Below are 19,132 nucleotides of genomic sequence, written 5' to 3'. Positions count from 1 at the left end.
CTGTTGTTGCTCTCTTGGGTCCTCTCTGCATGTTTTGTAGGTTCATGATACAACTTCAGGAACTGATGCCAGCAAGCTAATTGCTGCCTAATACACTCTGGAGCCGTCATGTCTGAAGGAGTCAAGACTGAAGCCATGTGGTGCCACTGGGTGCAGGAGGAGCTAGTGCTGGGGAAAAGCTTTCTGGACCGGTCTGATGCCTCGGAGAATAATTCATAAGGTGAGGAATCTGTGGGAGGATGTATCCATCATACCTTTTGGACTGACGTCATGTAGGCTGATGTATCTTGTCAATGGTCAACTCCACCCTGTGGGCAGACTCTCCACATCTATGCTGCCCAAATCTGGTTTGCTTTAGGTGGCATGGTTGCCTACAGCCACTTCTGCCACCATGGTTCTGTAGATCTGCTAATAGAAATAGATGCCTCTACTTTGTGGTAATGAATGCAGTCAAGCAATCACTACATGCTATTGAGTAACACATTGGTAAATATAGCAAGTATAGTACGATGATGATATTAAAAATCAGGATTTGCTCAATCACTTAGTAACAGGAAAGGGTATTATTGCAAACCTGCAAGTAACAAATGGAACAGACATGTTTTCATAGTAAACTCTGGTGCCATTGGGCACCCTTGTTTCAACATCAGTTCATCTGCACATACATTCAGAAAGCTCCAGTAAGATATGGGCTGGCTGAAACATACTATGTTTCATGAAGGACTGGAGGGTATTTATCTTTCATTGAACATTGAGGTGAGCAGTTGCACATGTGCAGATTACGCTGCAGTGGCTAGAAGTGTCACCCTCCAAATCCAGTGTTAAGCAGCATATTCAGTGGGAGCTGCCCAGAAGTAGCAATGGCACACTGTACAAATGGTAAATAAAATCACTTGCCTGTGACAACTGTGAGGTCAGCCAATCATGCACTAGTAACTGATCTCCAGGCCAAGGGTATGTTGTCCATCTCCCTCAAAAAGCGTCTTACCTTCTTCACTTTGAGAAACTGCGCATACTGTTAGAGAACAATAAAGCCTGAACTTTGAGACAGGCAATTGCCTTAAAGGCAAATATAGATGCCCATAAGAAATTGTGCTCACATTGAATGCCAACAGATGCAACAATTGAATGGTTAGTTCATTCTTGTGTTGGCATGTGTGAAAGGTATATCTTTCTAGGGATGGATACGCATGAATTACCTGGTGGTGCATGTATGCTGCTGATACCAGCAGGTATCTCCCAAAAACTATTGGTACACACTTGGTGGCAAATGGCATGGTTGATAATGTTTGCTACTCATCTCTGATCTTTGGTAATGCCTATGCGTGGAATGCAGATCTTCAAATCTTTCAGGACAGGCGCCATAATATGGTCCCCATTTTGCAGAAAGACAGTGTCTTACTGAAAGGGTGAAGTCTTGTAATGTACTGTCCTGGCTTGGAGAGTCAGCATTCTTAAATAGAGGGGGGTCTCAGTGCTCCTCACTTCTTTGGGATAAGGAAATGGCTGGAATAGAGCAGTGTCTCTTTCAATTAAGGGCACTGTTTCTTTGGTCCCCTTCTGAAATAAAGCTATTCACTCAAAAAGTTAGGCTAAGTGTTGTGCCCTCATATTGTTGTGTGGTGGGAAGAAAAAGCTGAATTTGATGCAGACGCTGCTGGTAAATGTTTGCAGCAGCCGTGTGTCTGAGGTCAGTTCCTCTCACTGATGAAGGAATAGCCGCAGTCTTTCCCAGAAGAGTTTATGTGAACCCAGTAATGCATGACCGGTCATTGCTTGCCGGTGGTGACATCACTTAGTTCCTGGGTCCATCTAGTGTGGAAGAATACTTTTCCACAAATATTCCTTCGCTGGTTTTTAGAACAGTGGCTGCAGGTGTTGTGTGAATCCTAGATGTCCTGACATGGCGGTCTTTGGCTTATGTCTGTTTGTAGTGTTCTCGGCACTCAAGGCTGAATCCTGTTAACTTCAACCACTGGCTGGATCCTGTTCACATCTGTGAAGACTGCTTTTAGTTGGACCTCTTACGATTTGGTCACAGAATGTGATTAATTATTTGAATCTGGTTAAAATTCATGTAATTTTATATTATAACTTTAGATTTGTAAGATTATTTATGTATTTTGATATGGCTTTTTTCTTGTGTTTAATAAATTGTTCATTTGATTTAATTTGCCACATACCCATTTCTATTTTTGTGTAAACATATTCTACAATTAGATAACATGTCTACATTGATATACAATTGAATATTGACCTTGCTGAAATGTAGGAACTTTCATATAAGTGTGCTCCGCTAACTGTTTTTTGGTTTGTGAATAACTGGTTTAAATGTGTTTTATCCCAGTATACGTACTTTGGGCAGCAGGTACGCGTTTGGTGTTTGAGCACCGTCTATCCAGATATTCGAACTGATAGGAATGTGCAACTAAGAAATAGTCATTGTTGCCATAATCTTCAGTCTGTTTGTAGTGTTCTCAGCACTCAAGGATGATCCAAGTGCGGAAGAATGCAATACCTACCAGAATTATGTCCTATATTTTATTTGGTAGGTCCTAGTCAGATGTTGCATTCCATTTTGGTCCATTACCATTGATAGTGATCAAATGTGTTGAGAAGAACTTGTCAATTGGTGAACAGTTTTCCTTCCCATAGCTTCAAATGTTTATTTGAGGGTAGACTATTAGTCTGACTCGGAAAGCATGTGCGTGTTCTGCAAATGACCACAGGGACAATGTACATGGGATCCTTTGACATACCTGTTCTGTCATTGCTTCTCTGTTGCAAGGTTCATACAGTCCCTGACCACGATGACCACGATCATGAGAATCAGGTGGCTTTGTAGCATGCAATGCAATCTGCCATATGTACATCTTGTTCTTCGAAGTGTTACCTTGACCGAGAGACTCTCGGCATATTACCACCAAGTTCTTGCACATAGGAATACATATAGTATTTAATTCTGGCACCAGCCTACTCAACGAACCACCTGTTGGCCATCAGGCCTGGAGCTGTAGCTTAGGTCATTGCTTTGGGAATTTTTGGCAATTGTTGGGACTGGTGCTATTTTGCTTCCTACACATCTTCAAGTCTCATTGGGAGGATTCAGGACAAACCTCTAACTCTTCTTCTAATATGTTGCTCTCTATTGTTTTATTTCATGATGGTTACTATCAGCTAGTGGCCATCTAAGCTATCTATAAACCCATCATGACTTCCTTTGTGTATCAGCTGCATGGATGTGCGTTTTGATGGACTGATCATTTAATTCCTCCAGCATGCCTGGTATCCAATGCTTGGTCTAAAGAGCTTGGTCTTTTAAACAACACTGGCTGCTTATATGGCAATGGGTCACTATAGTGCACATGAGATTGTGGTACATCCTAACTAATTTGTTCAATAGATGTTCTGGTAAGTATGTTGATGAGAGCTAGTAGACATCCTATTGAGGTGCCAGTAGTTAGCCAACCATATGGCCTTGAAGGCGTACTGAATGTGTCTTGTTGGAGTTGGGACAATCAGAGATGTGAAAGTCTCTTGAGGTGGGGGCGGTTAGGAAACTAAGAGGCTTTGGTGCGGAGGATGATGATGCTTGTAGTGTGTTTAAGGGGTTTTATTGCTGCAGCTCAGAGAATACCTACCTATACATGATATGTACTTGCCATTCAGGTAGCAAGTTGCCCACACTGCTTCAGTGCTGTGGTGCGTTTGATAATGCCCCTGTGGCGTGCCTTACATGCTGTTTGTGAAGGGAGACATCTATAACAGTGTAAGATCATGTTAATGGGACGGTTGAAACTTTTCTAACTTTCATTAAGGCCACTCATCGGCCATATTATGGACTATTTGATGCACTTGCACTGCTCCCGTTAATCAATCTGAGGAATCTAGCTTAATTTTAAGCCTCCAATTTCAAATTCCTTCACATTTACAAAACGTTTTAATTTTTTTATTGTTCTTCTTTATTTATATACCGTTCATGAATCTGTTAATATTTAATTTTCTAAGCAACCACGGATCCCCTGGGAAGGCTTCCCAGACCCTAGGGGGTCCCCTGGACAGCAGATTAAGAACCAATGATATTGAAAATGTCACTTACCCAGTGTACATCTGTTCGTGGCATCAGTCGCAGTAGATTCGCATGTTCTGCAATAGCTCGCCATCTGGTGTTGGGCCGGAGTGTTACAAGTTGTTTTTCTTCGAAGAAGTCTTTCGAGTCACGGGACCGAGTGACTCCTCCTTTTGTCTCCATTGCGCATGGGCGTCGACTCCATCTTCGATTGTTTTTCCCCCGCAGAGGGTGAGGTAGGAGTTGAATTGTAGTAATAGTGCCCATGCAATGGAGTGACTAAGTATGCACCTATTTAAGGTTGAGATGATACATATATAAATAATTGAAGGTAACTTCCAAACTGCTACAGGCTCCCGGGGAGGCGGGTGGGCACATGCGAATCTACTGCGACTGATGCCACGAACAGATGTACACTGGGTAAGTGACATTTTCAGTTCGATGGCATCTGTCGCTGTAGATACGCATGTTCTGCATAGACTAGTAAGCAGTTATTTCCCCAAAAGCGGTGGATCAGCCTGTAGGAGTGGAAGTAGTCTGAAATAATGTCCTTAATACGGCTTGACCTACTGTGGCTTGTTGTGCGGATAACACGTCTACACAGTAGTGCTTGGTGAATGTGTGAGGCGTAGACCATGTGGCTGCCTTACATATTTCTTGCATTGGGATGTTTCCTAGAAAGGCCATGGTAGCACCTTTCTTTCTGGTTGAGTGTGCCCTTGGTGTAATGGGCAGCTGTCGTTTAGCTTTAAGGTAGCAGATTTGGATGCATTTAACTATCCATCTGGCTATACCTTGTTTTGAAATTGGGTTTCCTGCGTGAGGTTTTTGAAATGCAATAAAGAGTTGTTTAGTCTTTCTGATGTTTTTTGTTCTGTCAATGTAATACATTAATGCTCTTTTGACATCTAATGTATGTAGTGCCCTTTCAGCTACGGTATCTGGCTGTGGAAAGAACACTGGAAGTTCCACTGTTTGATTTAGATGGAACGGTGAAATAACCTTTGGCAAAAATTTAGGATTGGTCCTTAGGACGACTTTATTTTTGTGTAGTTGTATAAAAGGTTCCTGTATAGTAAACGCCTGAATCTCGCTTACTCTTCTTAGGGAAGTAATGGCGATGAGAAATGCCACCTTCCAGGTTAGGAACTGTATGTCGCAGGAGTGCATGGGTTCAAAAGGTGGACCCATAAGTCTAGTTAGGACAATATTTAGGTTCCATGAAGGAACAGGTAGTGTTCTTGGTGGTATAATTCTCCTAAGGCCCTCCATGAATGCTTTAATGACTGGTATTTTATATAGGGAAGTTGAATAGGTAGTTTGCAGGTATGCAGATATTGCTGCAAGGTGAATCTTAATGGAAGAGAAAGCTAGGTTAGATTTTTGTAAGTGAAGCAAGTAACCCACTACATGTTCTGGAGTTGTGTGTAATGGTTGTATTTGATTAATATGGCAGTAGCAAACAAACCTCTTCCATTTACTTGCATAGCAGTGACTGGTGGATGGCCTTCTTGCTTGTTTTATGACTTCCATACATTCTTGGGTAAGTTGTAAGTGCCCGAATTCTAGGATTTCAGGAGCCAGATTGCTAGATTCAGCGATGCTGGATCTGGGTGTCTGATCTTTTGGTTGTGCTGTGTCAACAGATCTGGCCTGTTGGGCAATTTGATGCAGGGTACCACTGATAGGTCTAGCAGCGTTGTGTACCAGGGTTGCCTTGCCCAAGTTGGTGCTATCAATATGAGTTTGAGTTTGCTTTGACTGAGTTTGTTTACCAGGTAAGGAAGGAGAGGGAGAGGAGGAAAAGCATAAGCAAATATCCCTGACCAGTTCATCCATAGGGCATTGCCTTGGGATTGTTTGTGTGGGTATCTGGATGCGAAGTTTTGGCATTTTGCGTTCTCCCTTGTCGCAAACAAGTCTATCTGAGGTGTTCCCCAGAGTTTGAAATAAGTGTTCAGAATTTGGGGGTGAATTTCCCATTCGTGGACCTGTTGGTGATCTCGAGAGAGATTGTCTGCGAGTTGATTTTGTATCCCTGGTATAAACTGTGCAATTAGGCGAATTTGGTTGTGAATTGCCCAATGCCAAATTTTTTGTGCTAGCAGGCTTAACTGCGTGGAGTGCGTCCCCCCCTGCTTGTTTAGATAATACATTGTTGTCATGTTGTCTGTTTTGACGAGAATGTATTTGTGAACTATTATTGGTTGGAAAGCTTTTAGTGCTTGAAAAACTGCTAGAAGTTCTAGGTGATTGATATGCAGTTTTGTTTGATGTACGTTCCATTGTCCTTGTATGCTGTGTTGATCGAGGTGTGCTCCCCACCCTGTCATGGAAGCATCTGTTGTTATTACGTATTGTGGCACTGGGTCTTGGAAAGGCCGCCCCTTGTTTAAATTTATGTTGTTCCACCACAGAAGCGAGAGGTAAGTTTGGCGGTCTATTAACACCAGATCTAGAAGGTGACCCTGTGCTTGAGACCACTGTGATGCTAGGCATTGTTGTAAGGGCCTCATGTGCAGTCTTGCGTTTGGGACAATGGCTATGCATGATGACATCATGCCTAGGAGTTGTAATACCATCTTTGCTTGTATCTTTTGTGTTGGATACATGCGTTGTATGATGGTGTTGAAATTTTGAATTCTTTGTGGACTTGGAGTGGCTACTCCTTTTGATGTGTCTATTATGGCTCCCAGGTATTGTTGTACCTTGCGTGGCAGAATTTTGGATTTTGTGAAATTGACGGTGAACCCTAGTTTGAAGAGGGTTTGTATGATATGATTTGTGTGATTTGAGCACTCTATTAACGAATGGGCCTTGATTAGCCAGTCGTCTAGATATGGGAACACATGTATCTGCTGCCTTCTTATGTGTGCTGCGACTACCGCTAGACATTTGGTAAAGACTCTTGGTGCGGTTGTTAATCCGAAAGGCAGTATTTTGAATTGGTAATGTATTCCTTTGAATACAAACCTTAGGTATTTCCTGTGCGATGGGTGTATTGGTATATGGAAATAAGCATCCTTGAGGTCTAAAGTTGCCATGTAATCGTGCAGTTTTAGCAATGGCAATACTTCTTGTAGTGTGACCATGTGGAAGTGGTCTGATTTGATGAAAGTGTTCACTACTCTGAGGTCTAGGATTGGTCTCAGTGTTTTGTCCTTCTTTGGTATCAGAAAGTACAGTGAGTAAACTCCTGTGTTTATTTGTGTGTTTGGCACTAATTCGATTGCATTCTTTTGCAATAGTGCCTGCACTTCTATCTCCAGGAGATTGGAATGGTGTGTTGTTAAATTTTGTGCTTTTGGTGGTATGTTTGGAGGGAATTGTAGAAATTCTATGCAATAACCATGTTGGATAATTGCTAGAACCCAAGTGTCTGTAGTGATTTCCTCCCATGCTTTGTAATAATGACCTATTCTTCCCCCCACTGGTGTTGTGTGGAGGGGGTGAGTGACCTGTGAGTCACTGTTTAGTAGTAGGGGCTTTGGGGCTTTGAAATCTTCCTCTATTTCTAGGGAATTGCCCTCCTCTATATTGTCCCCGAAAACCTCCTCTATACTGTCCCTGGTAACTGGACGGTGTGGCTTGTGAGGTGCTGGCTTGTGTGCTTTGACCTCGAAACCCCCCTCGAAAGGGCGTTTTACGGAATGTGCTGTAATTCCCTCTGCTCTGCGGGGAGTAGAGTGCGCCCATGGCTTTGGCAGTGTCCGTATCTTTTTTGAGTTTCTCAATCGCTGTATCCACTTCTGGACCGAACAGTTCTTTTTCATTAAAAGGCATATTGAGAACTGCTTGTTGAATCTCTGGTTTAAATCCAGACGTTCGGAGCCATGCATGCCTTCTGATAGTTACAGATGTATTAATTGTCCGTGCAGCTGTATCTGCAGCGTCCATGGAGGAGCGGATCTGGTTGTTGGAAATGGTCTGTCCTTCCTCGACCACTTGCTTTGCCCTATTTTGTAAGTCCTTGGGCAGATGTTCAATGAGATGTTGCATCTCGTCCCAGTGGGCTCTGTCATAGCGCGCAAGTAGTGCCTGGGAGTTCGCGATGCGCCACTGGTTTGCAGCTTGTGCTGCGACTCTCTTACCAGCTGCATCGAACTTGCGGCTTTCTTTATCTGGGGGTGGTGCATCTCCAGATGTGTGGGAGTTGGCCCTTTTCCTAGCTGCTCCTACAACAACAGAGTCTGGTGGCAGCTGTGTAGTGATGAAAACCGGGTCCGTAGGAGGCGGCTTATACTTTTTTTCCACCCTTGGTGTGATTGCCCTACTTTTGACCGGCTCCTTAAATATGTCTTTTGCGTGCCGGAGCATACCAGGGAGCATAGGCAGGCTTTGGTATGAGCTGTGGGTGGAGGAGAGTGTGTTGAACAAGAAATCATCCTCGACCTGTTCTGAGTGGAGGCTTACATTGTGATATTGTGCTGCTCTAGCCACCACCTGAGAGTACGCGGTGCTGTCTTCTGGTGGAGATGGCTTTGTAGGGTATGCCTCCGGGCTGTTATCTGACACTGGGGCGTCGTATAGGTCCCATGCGTCCTGATCTTGGTCACCCTGGCTCATGGTGGTGTGAGCTGGGGAGTGTGATGGAGTTTGTGCTGGTGAAACGTCAATCACGGGCGGAGGAGAGGGTGGTGGTGTAACTCTTTTCACCACTTTTGGTTGTGGTGTTTGTTCCGTCTGGAACTCCAACCTCCTCTTTCTCCTAATGGGGGGAAGGGTGCTTATTTTTCCTGTCCCCTGCTGAATGAAGATACGCTTTTGCGTATGGTCCACATCAGTTGCTTGTAGCTCTTCCTCAAACCTATGCTTCTGCATTTGGGAGGTTAGCGAGTGCTCTTCTGTATAAGAGCCTGAAGCTGGGTCGCTTGCAGTTTGTTTCGGCATCGAAACTTTGTCTGCGTGTTTTTTCGGCTCCGAGGTGACTTTTTTCCTTTTCGGGGCCGAAACCTCTCGGCGTCGATCTGTTTCGGTGCCGCTGTCTCGGCGTCGAGCCGTGTCCACACCGGCATCTCGGTGTCGAGGCTTGTCTCCAGCACTTTCTCGGTCCCGAGAAGGCTGCGTGCCGGTGTCTCGACCGGAGTCGGACGATCTCGGCACTGTTTGGGCCTTTTTCGGTGCCGACGGTCGGTCACCGAATTTATGGGTCGAGCCATGGCCTGGTGGCAGTGGCGTCCCCTGGGCCTTGTAAATGTTTCTCTGTGTGGTTTTCGACGTCTTACTCACGGTTTGTGTATCGTCGAATCCTTCGGAGTCTGAGTCTTGGATTGAGAAGGTACCTTCCTCTTCCTGTTCCTCGAACTCCCGTTGGGCTGTCGGTGCGGACGCCATCTGAAGTCTTCTGGCTCGACGGTCTCGGAGTGTTTTTCGGGACCGGAACGCACGACAGGCCTCGCAGGTGTCTTCGCTGTGCTCAGGTGACAGGCACAGGTTGCAGACCAAGTGTTGGTCTGTGTAGGGGTATTTATTGTGGCATTTGGGGCAGAAACGAAACGGGGTCCGTTCCATCGGCGTTCTTCAGCACGCGGTCGGGCCGACCAGGCCCCGACGGAGGATCGAAAAACTACCCCGAAGGGCACCGGAGCTCTTCGATCTTCGATGCGGTGTTGAATGTAAGTACGCCGATCCCGAACGCAACAATACCGACGAAAATCTTCCGAAATTAGCTAATTTTCCGTTCCGAAACTCGGAGCGACAGGAACACGTCCGAACCCGATGGCGGAAAAAAAACAATCGAAGATGGAGTCGACGCCCATGCGCAATGGAGACAAAAGGAGGAGTCACTCGGTCCCGTGACTCGAAAGACTTCTTCGAAGAAAAACAACTTGTAACACTCCGGCCCAACACCAGATGGCGAGCTATTGCAGAACATGCGTATCTACAGCGACAGATGCCATCGAACATTACATTTCAATCAACTAACATATTAATGTGAAGGTTAGGGAAATTAATAGATTACCCAAGTATTTGTAAGTGAGAGACAGTGGTGCTTGGGTGAGGATCAGGGAGAAGAATGCTTCGCTCTTTAGTCTTAATGCAGTTAATACAGTGGGTGCAATGATGGAAGAAAGTTGTTGAGTGTTGAAAATAACCTTGAATAGGATAACATGTCAAGCTGGGTTAAGACTCATTTTAAGAATATTTCTTTACAATTGGGCAAGTTGATCAGGGTTCCTAGGGCTGTTGGCCACGAGTCTTAGCAGAGGTTTGCTGGGTTTGTTCCAAATAGTTTGTCACTAGTTCTCAAAGACCTGGTTCCAGAAAAAACAAATCAGCAAGAATGAGTCTTCTGAGCTCATATGTCCAATCCAATGGTGTGAGAACACAATCTGAGGTGGAGCCTATGTCCTCATACATTAAATATTCTGGGAGGAGTCACACCAGGTTTTATGACTAACTACTCTGAACAAAAACAAGCTGTAAATATTAGTGCCCCATACCAGACGGCAGACTTATGTAGAGCATTTGTATCTACAGCCACACGGGCTACAAACATTTAATTTTGGATTCTTGAACCATAGATGCGATGATCATCAGGATAACACCTTGTGTGCTGTGACAAACGTTTTGAAATCTGTGGAGCTAATTCTGTGGTCAGCTTGGTTAGGTGGCACAGAAAAATCCAGGTTTTCAACATTTCGCAGAATGCTGGATGTATCTGTGAAGTGTTTATGGAGAATGTTCCATTGTTCAGAATCTTGAAGTATGAATGATTTCCCTCTACATCATGTCTTGTCAAAGTGAAGTACCTACTGTTAGTGAGAGATGAGAGGCTGGAATCAGTGAGCACTGGTCGGTACCTTGTTAGTTTTGGTTGAGGGGATCCAGGGCCAATTGTATGACTAGCTGAGTTATAAGCATTGTTTTGAAGACAGCCCTTTAAGCTTTTCTCAAAGAGAGCTCATGAGCTGCAAAAGGTGCACCATGCAGGGCACGTCCCCCTATAGCTGGCATGCATGTCCAAAGAGCTTTAAATCACTGAATATTCCTCCTCATTCCCAGTGACTCACCTAGTAATGCTGAGTGCACTTTTAATTACACGAAACCCAAAACAATTGCCTTTGTCCAAACGTTTATGTAGGTATTGTTAATAGAGAATTTGTATATCTGTAATGCCTAAAATAACAAATGTTCCTATTACCAACCTGATGATACGCAACTTATAGACCTCTGAAGTATAAAAGGCTGAGTAAACCCGGTCGGTATTCTAAACTTCAGAGAGCTAATGGGGACCATACAAATGGTGGGAACGAGCTATACAAATGGACTTCATTTAAAGTGTGACTGCAGGTAAAATGTGGATCTCAGTAGTGAATGGCCTCTGGCTTAAAGGTCTGACTGCGTAGGTGGACCTACCTGTCTGCATGCCGACATAGGAGTCATGCACTTGAGGTGTTGCGTTTAAAATAATATTTGATTTAAGCCTGTTGATTCAAAGATTACCTCTTGAATACAATATCAAAATAAATGAAAACAAGACACTGTCGCCAGTCTAACAAAAACAAACCCTAAACAATGAAAATTAACTTAAGAATATATCATCATCAACACTTACTTGGTCATCTACCTATCAACACTAATACGTTGTTAATACTTTATCACCAACTGCTGCCTGAACCCTTATGCAACCCTTATCCCCACCCTCTGTCCTAAACCTCCAACCCCTATCCAAATGCCTTGTCCCATCTGCAAATCGCACACCTAACAGTAACCCCCAAACACAAATCCAACGCATAACGCCCCACTCAAACCAGCAACCCAAAAACCCAATCCCACCCACTAACCACAAATCCTAAACGTTACCCAGCAGCGACTGATGTCAATGATCTAAAAGTAGGTCAATAATTTACTTGATGATGTGAATGCCTGCGGCTGTATTTTTAACAATCTGATATCATTAGCTTATATCAACGTATTCAATAGGAAAAGTAAGTCGATTGCCCTGGTGGGCTGGTGAGATGCAAACTCACTGGGGAGGCAAGACTATAAATCAAGTCATGGAGAGCTTTGAAGTTTCCAGTTTCATATGTGAGAAGTACATCCAGTCTGGGGAGGTGGATTACATTCAATTTGAGGTCCTGTGTATTTCACTAAAAACTCTGACCTACAAGTTCCTGAATGCAAAGAAAAGCTGTACTGCATGAGAAAGGACCTGGGAAGCTGAAGAGTCATTTGCATGTCCTATCAGACGAGTTAAGCAACAGATAATTCGGGTTTCTTTCTCCAGTGATATCCTTCCACAGTTAAAATAGTCCTTCCTTTCCCCAGTTCCTTGCCTTATACCAAATTCAGGAGTAAATACTTAATACAACGGAGGGTTGTGTGACCTGAAAGCAAATTATCTTTGAAAAATAAACAAATAAAATTACGACACATAAGCAATTAATACAAATGGGTTTGTTTCACTTTTTTATTCAACAATTTATACATAATAAATATAAACTTTTTACAGCCAATACGAATGAGAAACATTTGCACCTATGCTCTCTACGTATTGACACTGTACACTGTGATACATGGATTAGATGCCCTGTATAAGGAAGTCTAGTTAAAAGGAGGCATATTTTACAACTTTTTTTTAAATAAAATTAGCAGCTCTTAAAGAAAATATTTTTAAAATATAAACTAGTTTTCAAATAACACTTTTAAGATTTTTTAGAAGAAAACAGAAAAAGAAACTGGCCAAAGAATTTTACCGGGCAAATTATGACAATATTTTACCATTGCTTTGTGATTATTTTCAATTATGTGGAAATAAAAAAAATCTTGCTTCTTTTAAACTTAACAATAAGTTTGATAACACATAAAAAGACCTCTAACAGATCAACAGGACGAGAGGTGCAACAAAGCCAAATATGTATAAGACATGGAGAAGTTACTAAAAGTCTTCAAAGAAGATACCTTTGCTGATTTGAAAGATAACCAATCGAAATATTCATATGACACAGCACTCTGCTGGACAACAAAGACCCCTTCGAAAAACAGCCCACACTTCAGTCTCCTACACAGCTGCAATAATTGTCATGTTTGCCATCTCAGAAAAATGCAAAAATGGCTCCAGGTCATCAGCTAAATACAGCTAAACAGTGTTAGTGGACAAAAGTTATTAAACCAAGGCAGAAGATCCCATAAATTGCCTATCACTCTTGATCAATTTGTTTTTCATGGCAGCAAGTGCGACTTACGAAAGACTAATTTTGTTTTTAATTCTAACATTCAAATATATTGTCCCACTGAAGAGGGCTAGTTCATCTGCCTTGTGCACTGTCACGGGTGCAAGCATCTCACAGTTAAAATATTTTGACTATATATGAAGCGATCAACATTTCAACATGAAGTCCCCAATGGCACCAAGAAAGTCCTTGCAAGCAGATGACTGGTGACAGTCTAGCCAAGCACTGCTCTTGCAACTGGTTGTGGCAAGTAGTCTCCTTGTGGCAGGTTAGGAGATATCTGTACTGAATATCTGAAGGAAAAGAAACCAGGAGATGAGCAGTACACATAAATATTCTAAACGTAGTCTTTACTTCTAGCTAGATGGACTGATGACAAACTGACACACTGATTATGCTAGGCAATAATGGGCACTGCAGTGAATAGGGTACACAGGTGTGAAACACGAAACACAAAAGAAGGACAAATTCAGCTAACACAACTCAATCTCAGCTCTACTATGCCTGGACAAAAAGTCCCATTTACCTCGCTCAGTCGGTTTATACTCTAGGACAAAACCTGCCCACTCCGTAAGCACAACCAAAGCCGATAATCTAAAAGAAATGATCCGAAATAATTTTAACGCAAAAAATTACATACGCAGGGTTTTACCCCCAATATTCCTCATCTTGAAAAGGAAAAAAATCTTCTTCAATGAAGGAATTTACCGAAAAGCCGAAAAAGCAAAGGTGAAAATCTTAAGTGTAGTCAGCATTACTCACACAGATAGCTTTTTCAGCGCGAAGGACGTGGTGGTGGAGGGCACCTATGCACTTCACAAAACAAGCTACTCTCCATCTGAATTTGGAAAAAAGTGAAGTTTGAAAAAGGGGTGAAGGGAAGATCCTCCGCTGGCAACGAACTGCACTGAAAAGGTCAAGCATTATTCTGCCGCAGACCGCTGCGGCTTCATCTGGAGAAGGTTGGTGGTGGACCTCCACACCACAGAGACCACGGGGCTGCAGAAGAACACAGCTTGCTTTTATGTCCCCGGAGAGTTGTGCAGTCATGGCCAGTGTGTAGTTAGTTCTGCAACACTTGGTGCTACCTGGACTCGATTCCCTTTTGTCCTTTTCCAATGGGCTCACCGAGAGGAACCAGCCTCCCTTTCAATGGCATTTCCTTCGCTCGCTTTCGTTTTATAAAAGCAATCACGTCTGATTAATACCTAATCAGATAAGTAATGCTACATGAATTATTACAAGACTTTTCTTTTAACATTCCTATGGCAACAGTAATGTACTGTACTAATGCACATGATATAAGTATGCTATGACTACATTGCATGGGCGTGTCCTTTCCACCAGCGTTGGTGGAGAAATTAGCCATGCTCAGCCAATCAGAGCAGCCTGCTCAGAGGCATTCTGGCTTGTTTTGGCCAGTCTTTGTGCTAAGCGAGGAGGGATGACGTTTACGGCTCTAAAAACAAAAGAAGGCACACAATATGATGGTGAGAAACCCTATCTTCGTTTGTCTCCTCCTTGCGTCATCCAGAGTCTCCTCATGCAAAGGTGCCAAGAAGACACGATAGGCCAAACTCCATGTTCAGCCTCGACTGTAGTCCGAATGTGTGGTCAATCCAACCACTACACCAATGTGATTTCCACATCCTCGATCTTCTCAGGCGGCCTTCGAGGGTGCTGTGTTGGGGGAGGAGGCGCGGCTCTCACCTGTGAAAGAGAAAAGCGACAGAATTAGGAAAAGGAGTCCTAACTCAAGGAGAAACCATTGTTTACTCTTCAGTGGAGAACACATCAATAGGCAACCGCACCGTGTTTTTGCAGGGCCGAACGGAGGTGACATGAGCTATAGGACTCAGTGTAGACAGGTGGAAACCTGGAATGTGTGCCAAGTGATGCATAAGGTAAGATCTTCCCACACAGAAGTGGTGAATCGCCTGATGCACCAATGACACAAAAGGAGAAAATACAAAACACAACATCCTTGCTCCCTTTGTAGGCAAAGGACGCACATATCACCCGATCTCTGGGTGTATCAGTAGATGTGAGCTACGAATACCTTTACTTTAATTTCTTCTCTCCTTCCAATTTATGAAAAAGTTGATATTAACATTAAACTAACTTGTTATACCTCCTTGGTCACATATAGGCCAATTTTGGGATCCTGAGTAAATGTCTTATTTTATTTCCCCTTGATAAAGGATCCTCCTTAAACCTCATCTAAGAGGTTTATCTCCTGGTGCGCTGGTTCCCATTTCAGAGAGAGTGAGAGTGTGTGTGTGTGTGTGTGTGTGTGTGTGTGTGTGTGTGTATGTGTGTATGTGTGTGGAATGGAGAGTTGTGAAGAAGCATTGATGGGCTTCATCGTACTCAGTGTAGTTTGGAAAAGAGGGGCAAAGCGCCCTTGGCACGCTATCTCCACAACAGCGGCAACATTGAATTCATTCCACCTGGGGCTAGTAGGGCAAAGTCCAGGAAAGGTCCTTCATGCGTGGAGTCTGTAGCAGTGACCTGTGGCTGTACAGAAAGTAAGTGCTACTTGGAGAACATCCGAACTCAAACACATTGGGAAAGTGATTCCATGGATCGAAGCAGGCGGATCCTTTCATTCCAAAGGGAAGCTACGGGTGATCTAACTTGTCCTGATATGACAGAAGAGAACCCTGATGTGAGGTAGGCGATGGAACCACCTAGGACCAAAGCGTGGGAAGATATGTTTTGGCAGCGCACAGCCAGTCGCCATTCTGAGTCCCTCAAATTATGTGCAGGGAAAATAAAGCGCAATTTTTCTGTAAGGCTGATTCACGTTCTGCAGAATGAAGGACGAGGTTCAGGATTTTCCTCGTGCAAATTTCTCCAGAATAACAGGTCAGAGTGGAATTTGCATGAACACGTAATCTCAATTTTGCACCGAGTCAGAATTTACCAGTTTACTTGAAATGAGAGGCTTAATGTGTATTCTGTAGATGCAAAACTCAGAACCTGACCGCACCCTTTGGAAGTTTACCCTTCCATGAGAGCATCCTCATTTGTTTTTTTGGACAGAATGAGGGCCCCTATTGGGGTAGAAAGGTCTCTGAACAAGGAATGGAAGATGGGGCTGTAGAGACGGGGCAAGTCAGAATAACATGCTGAGAGGAGGGGGTAATTCTAGCACAAAGGCATGGTCCTAAACTCTGGTCTCTATTTCATAAGGGTCGTATCTAGGAGTTTCCCTCACAAACAAGGCCTGAGCTCCCCCACAAACTGCATCCCTTCGGGAGATTATGATGGGGGGGGGGAGGGAGGGGCTCTGTGGTCTTAAAATAGGTTTATGCAACCAGTGACCACTGGAATGCTCTCTTTCTGATGCCAGGCCTGCTAAAGGAAGGAAGAACTTGCACCATTTTTTATTCCGTACAGTTTTATGGGACTGAGCCACTGGGCCTTTTTTGACGCTAGCTGTATGTCGAAGAGAGTATTAAGCGATAACTCTGTGTGTGTTCTGTGTATGTCTGGCCTGATTTGGCAACTATTACAAAACTGAAAATTATTATTATAAGTCTATAAAATGGCCTGGCTGCTTATGGCTAATATGTTCTGTGTGAGTTCAGGAAAAAGGGTTTAGCTTTCCACATGGCTCGATGTTCAACTGCATCAATGGGTTTACATAAATGTATTGAACCCGCGGAAGGAAGACGATGCAATCGTAACAGCATCCCTTGTGCAGCAACGCAAGCATCTACGCCTGTGTTACTGATACTGTAACAGTCTCTCAACCTACTTTCTTAATTCTAAACATTTAGTTTGAAACCCAAGTACATCATCAATTCTGTCTGTGTTTTGTTCATCTTGCCCCAGCCACAAAGGTGTATTTCACTCTTCCAACACAAGACAGATGAGACACTTGGCCGGTAATCAAATCCTATAAACATTGGGATCTGGAAGGATGGCATTCTGGAGTCCTCTGAAATGGTTGCCCTCCTTTAACTGAAGGGCATGTTACACACAGGGGCGGCTCCTCCACTGTGGCGGAGGAACGTTGCCCCCCCCCCCCCCATCCCCTCCCCTGTCAGCAGCAGCAGGAGCTGCAAAGCTTTAGAAATAAAGCGATAGTAAACTGTGCTTATTATCATTTTATTTTTAAAGGGGCGGGCCATGGGTTTGATGAGCAGTGAGGGGAGTGCACAGAGCACTTCCCTCAGTGCGCATGTATGTTTGGCCGTCCGTCTCGGGCTGGCCAAACACACATGCGCACAAGGGCTGTCTCCAACCCGGCACTGTGTTGCCGAGTCAGAGAGAGCCGACCCAGGATCACAGCTTGAGTTGGAGCGCCCAGTTAGGGAGCTCGAGCCAATCATAACGCTGCTGTGAACAGTGTCTTGACTGGCGCAGGGCAGGCTGGGAGCCTGTGTCTGGAGTGCGGCAGCGACCAGGTAAGTTTAAAGTTTTATATATATATTTTTTTATTTAATTTTGTTTTGCTTTTCCTGCCCCACTACTTTGTCTAGTCGCCAGCCGCCACTGGTTACACTTGTAAGTTTGCCGATTGTAAATGTCTCGGACACTGGTCCCATATGTAAGTCTTTTCACAGCTGAAATACTTAAAATCTTAGAATACATTTTTTTCTGGACAACTAATGGCAATGGTAACTTCCTATTTAGCTACAAAATGGGTCCCTCTTCAGCAGAAGTTTTTTTTGATGAAGGTACTTCAGCATTGTAACGTCCTTTTGGAGGACTGTGTTATTTACACGTAATGATGGATTCTATAGCCATTTCCATACAACCTTTCACCCACAGACGTTGTTGTGCTGTGGGCAAAATGTTTGTTAAGCAAATTTCATTTCTGAAAATTAACATCTGTTGCATTTTTGGCATTTTACATTGTTTACTCACTCCATTATAATTTTTCACATAATTTTATCCAATTGAAGAGCTGTTTGAGCAGAAAATACCTTGAAAACTGTGAAACAAACGTTTACCAAGACAGAGACAGTTCCTGCTCGAACGACTCTGCTGCTGGTATCTTTTGCGACTTTTCTATAAGGGGTGTGGCCTTAAGTAGAATTTCGCAAACACAATTGGAGAAATTCATTTTATGTATAAAGAAACACGTTTTTGCAATTTCACCCACTCCTAAAATTGGTATCATCAGTGAACAACAAAGTAACACTAGTGTGAGAGGAGAGTATTATGATCTTTTCACTGTTTTCAAGATTCACCGCTACGCGTGGCCTTCACCAACTATGCCACCCACGGGCTAAGTCAGTCCAACATATCAGGTTTGTTCAAGTACTGGAGGGCGGTAAAGTGCACTGACAGCTAGAATGGGAAGCAATGGTTACAGGTAAGTAACTTGTTTAACGCCTTCATCCTTTTGAACCAGACCCAACAGCTGTACTGCAGCAGAGTTGCAGGACTGAGCTGCAAAGCGAGCACCAAACCCCTCAAACTAGAGTGCTGTGAATGAATGCAAAGACACACACTCAAAACTACAAAGCACAGTCAAAGCGATGCTTCTGATGCAGGCAACAGAAGATGTCACTCGAACAGCTACTGCACCGTGCTCATATAAAACAACACAAAGAAGTTCACTTTTTTTTTGGGTCTTCTTAATTCAGGTTACTTCAAAAGCCAAAAATAAAAAAAATCTTCCCTAACTGAAGAATTTCATGGGTGGCACTACTGTCAGCAAAGCCAATGAACTACTAGGGAGACACGTGCCCTCCGCACTAATGTGCGTGGTTTCCAACTTAGGATGAGAATGCTACACAACTTTCAGTGTCTATTAGGAACTTCCTTTCAGCTGAAGATCGCTGGTAAATTAAGGAATAAGAGAATAAAGATGCCAACTTTCTGATGCCAGATTTCACTTGCAGCCCTTACATTGACTTCAAAGCTGTGA

General features: G+C 43.6%; 1 protein-coding gene across 4 annotated transcripts in view; it reads right to left on the bottom strand.

Moving 5' to 3' along the window:
* Positions 1-12,468: 12,468 nt before the first annotated feature.
* The window catches only part of FCHSD2 (FCH and double SH3 domains 2), a 441,879-nt gene continuing 435,215 nt past the window's right edge, over positions 12,469-19,132 (bottom strand). For all 4 annotated transcript variants that reach the window (XM_069203852.1, XM_069203850.1, XM_069203849.1 and 1 more), the window contains one exon: positions 12,469-14,955. In XM_069203852.1, the coding sequence (XP_069059953.1) occupies positions 14,872-14,955 (84 nt within the window). In that variant the 3' untranslated portion in view covers positions 12,469-14,871. The remainder of the gene's footprint in view (positions 14,956-19,132) is intronic.

This window comes from Pleurodeles waltl, chromosome 8 (genome assembly GCF_031143425.1).
Source record: "Pleurodeles waltl isolate 20211129_DDA chromosome 8, aPleWal1.hap1.20221129, whole genome shotgun sequence".
Taxonomy (NCBI): domain Eukaryota; kingdom Metazoa; phylum Chordata; class Amphibia; order Caudata; family Salamandridae; genus Pleurodeles; species Pleurodeles waltl.
Note: the sequence above shows the minus strand (reverse complement) of the source record. Positions and strands in the feature narration are given on the sequence as shown.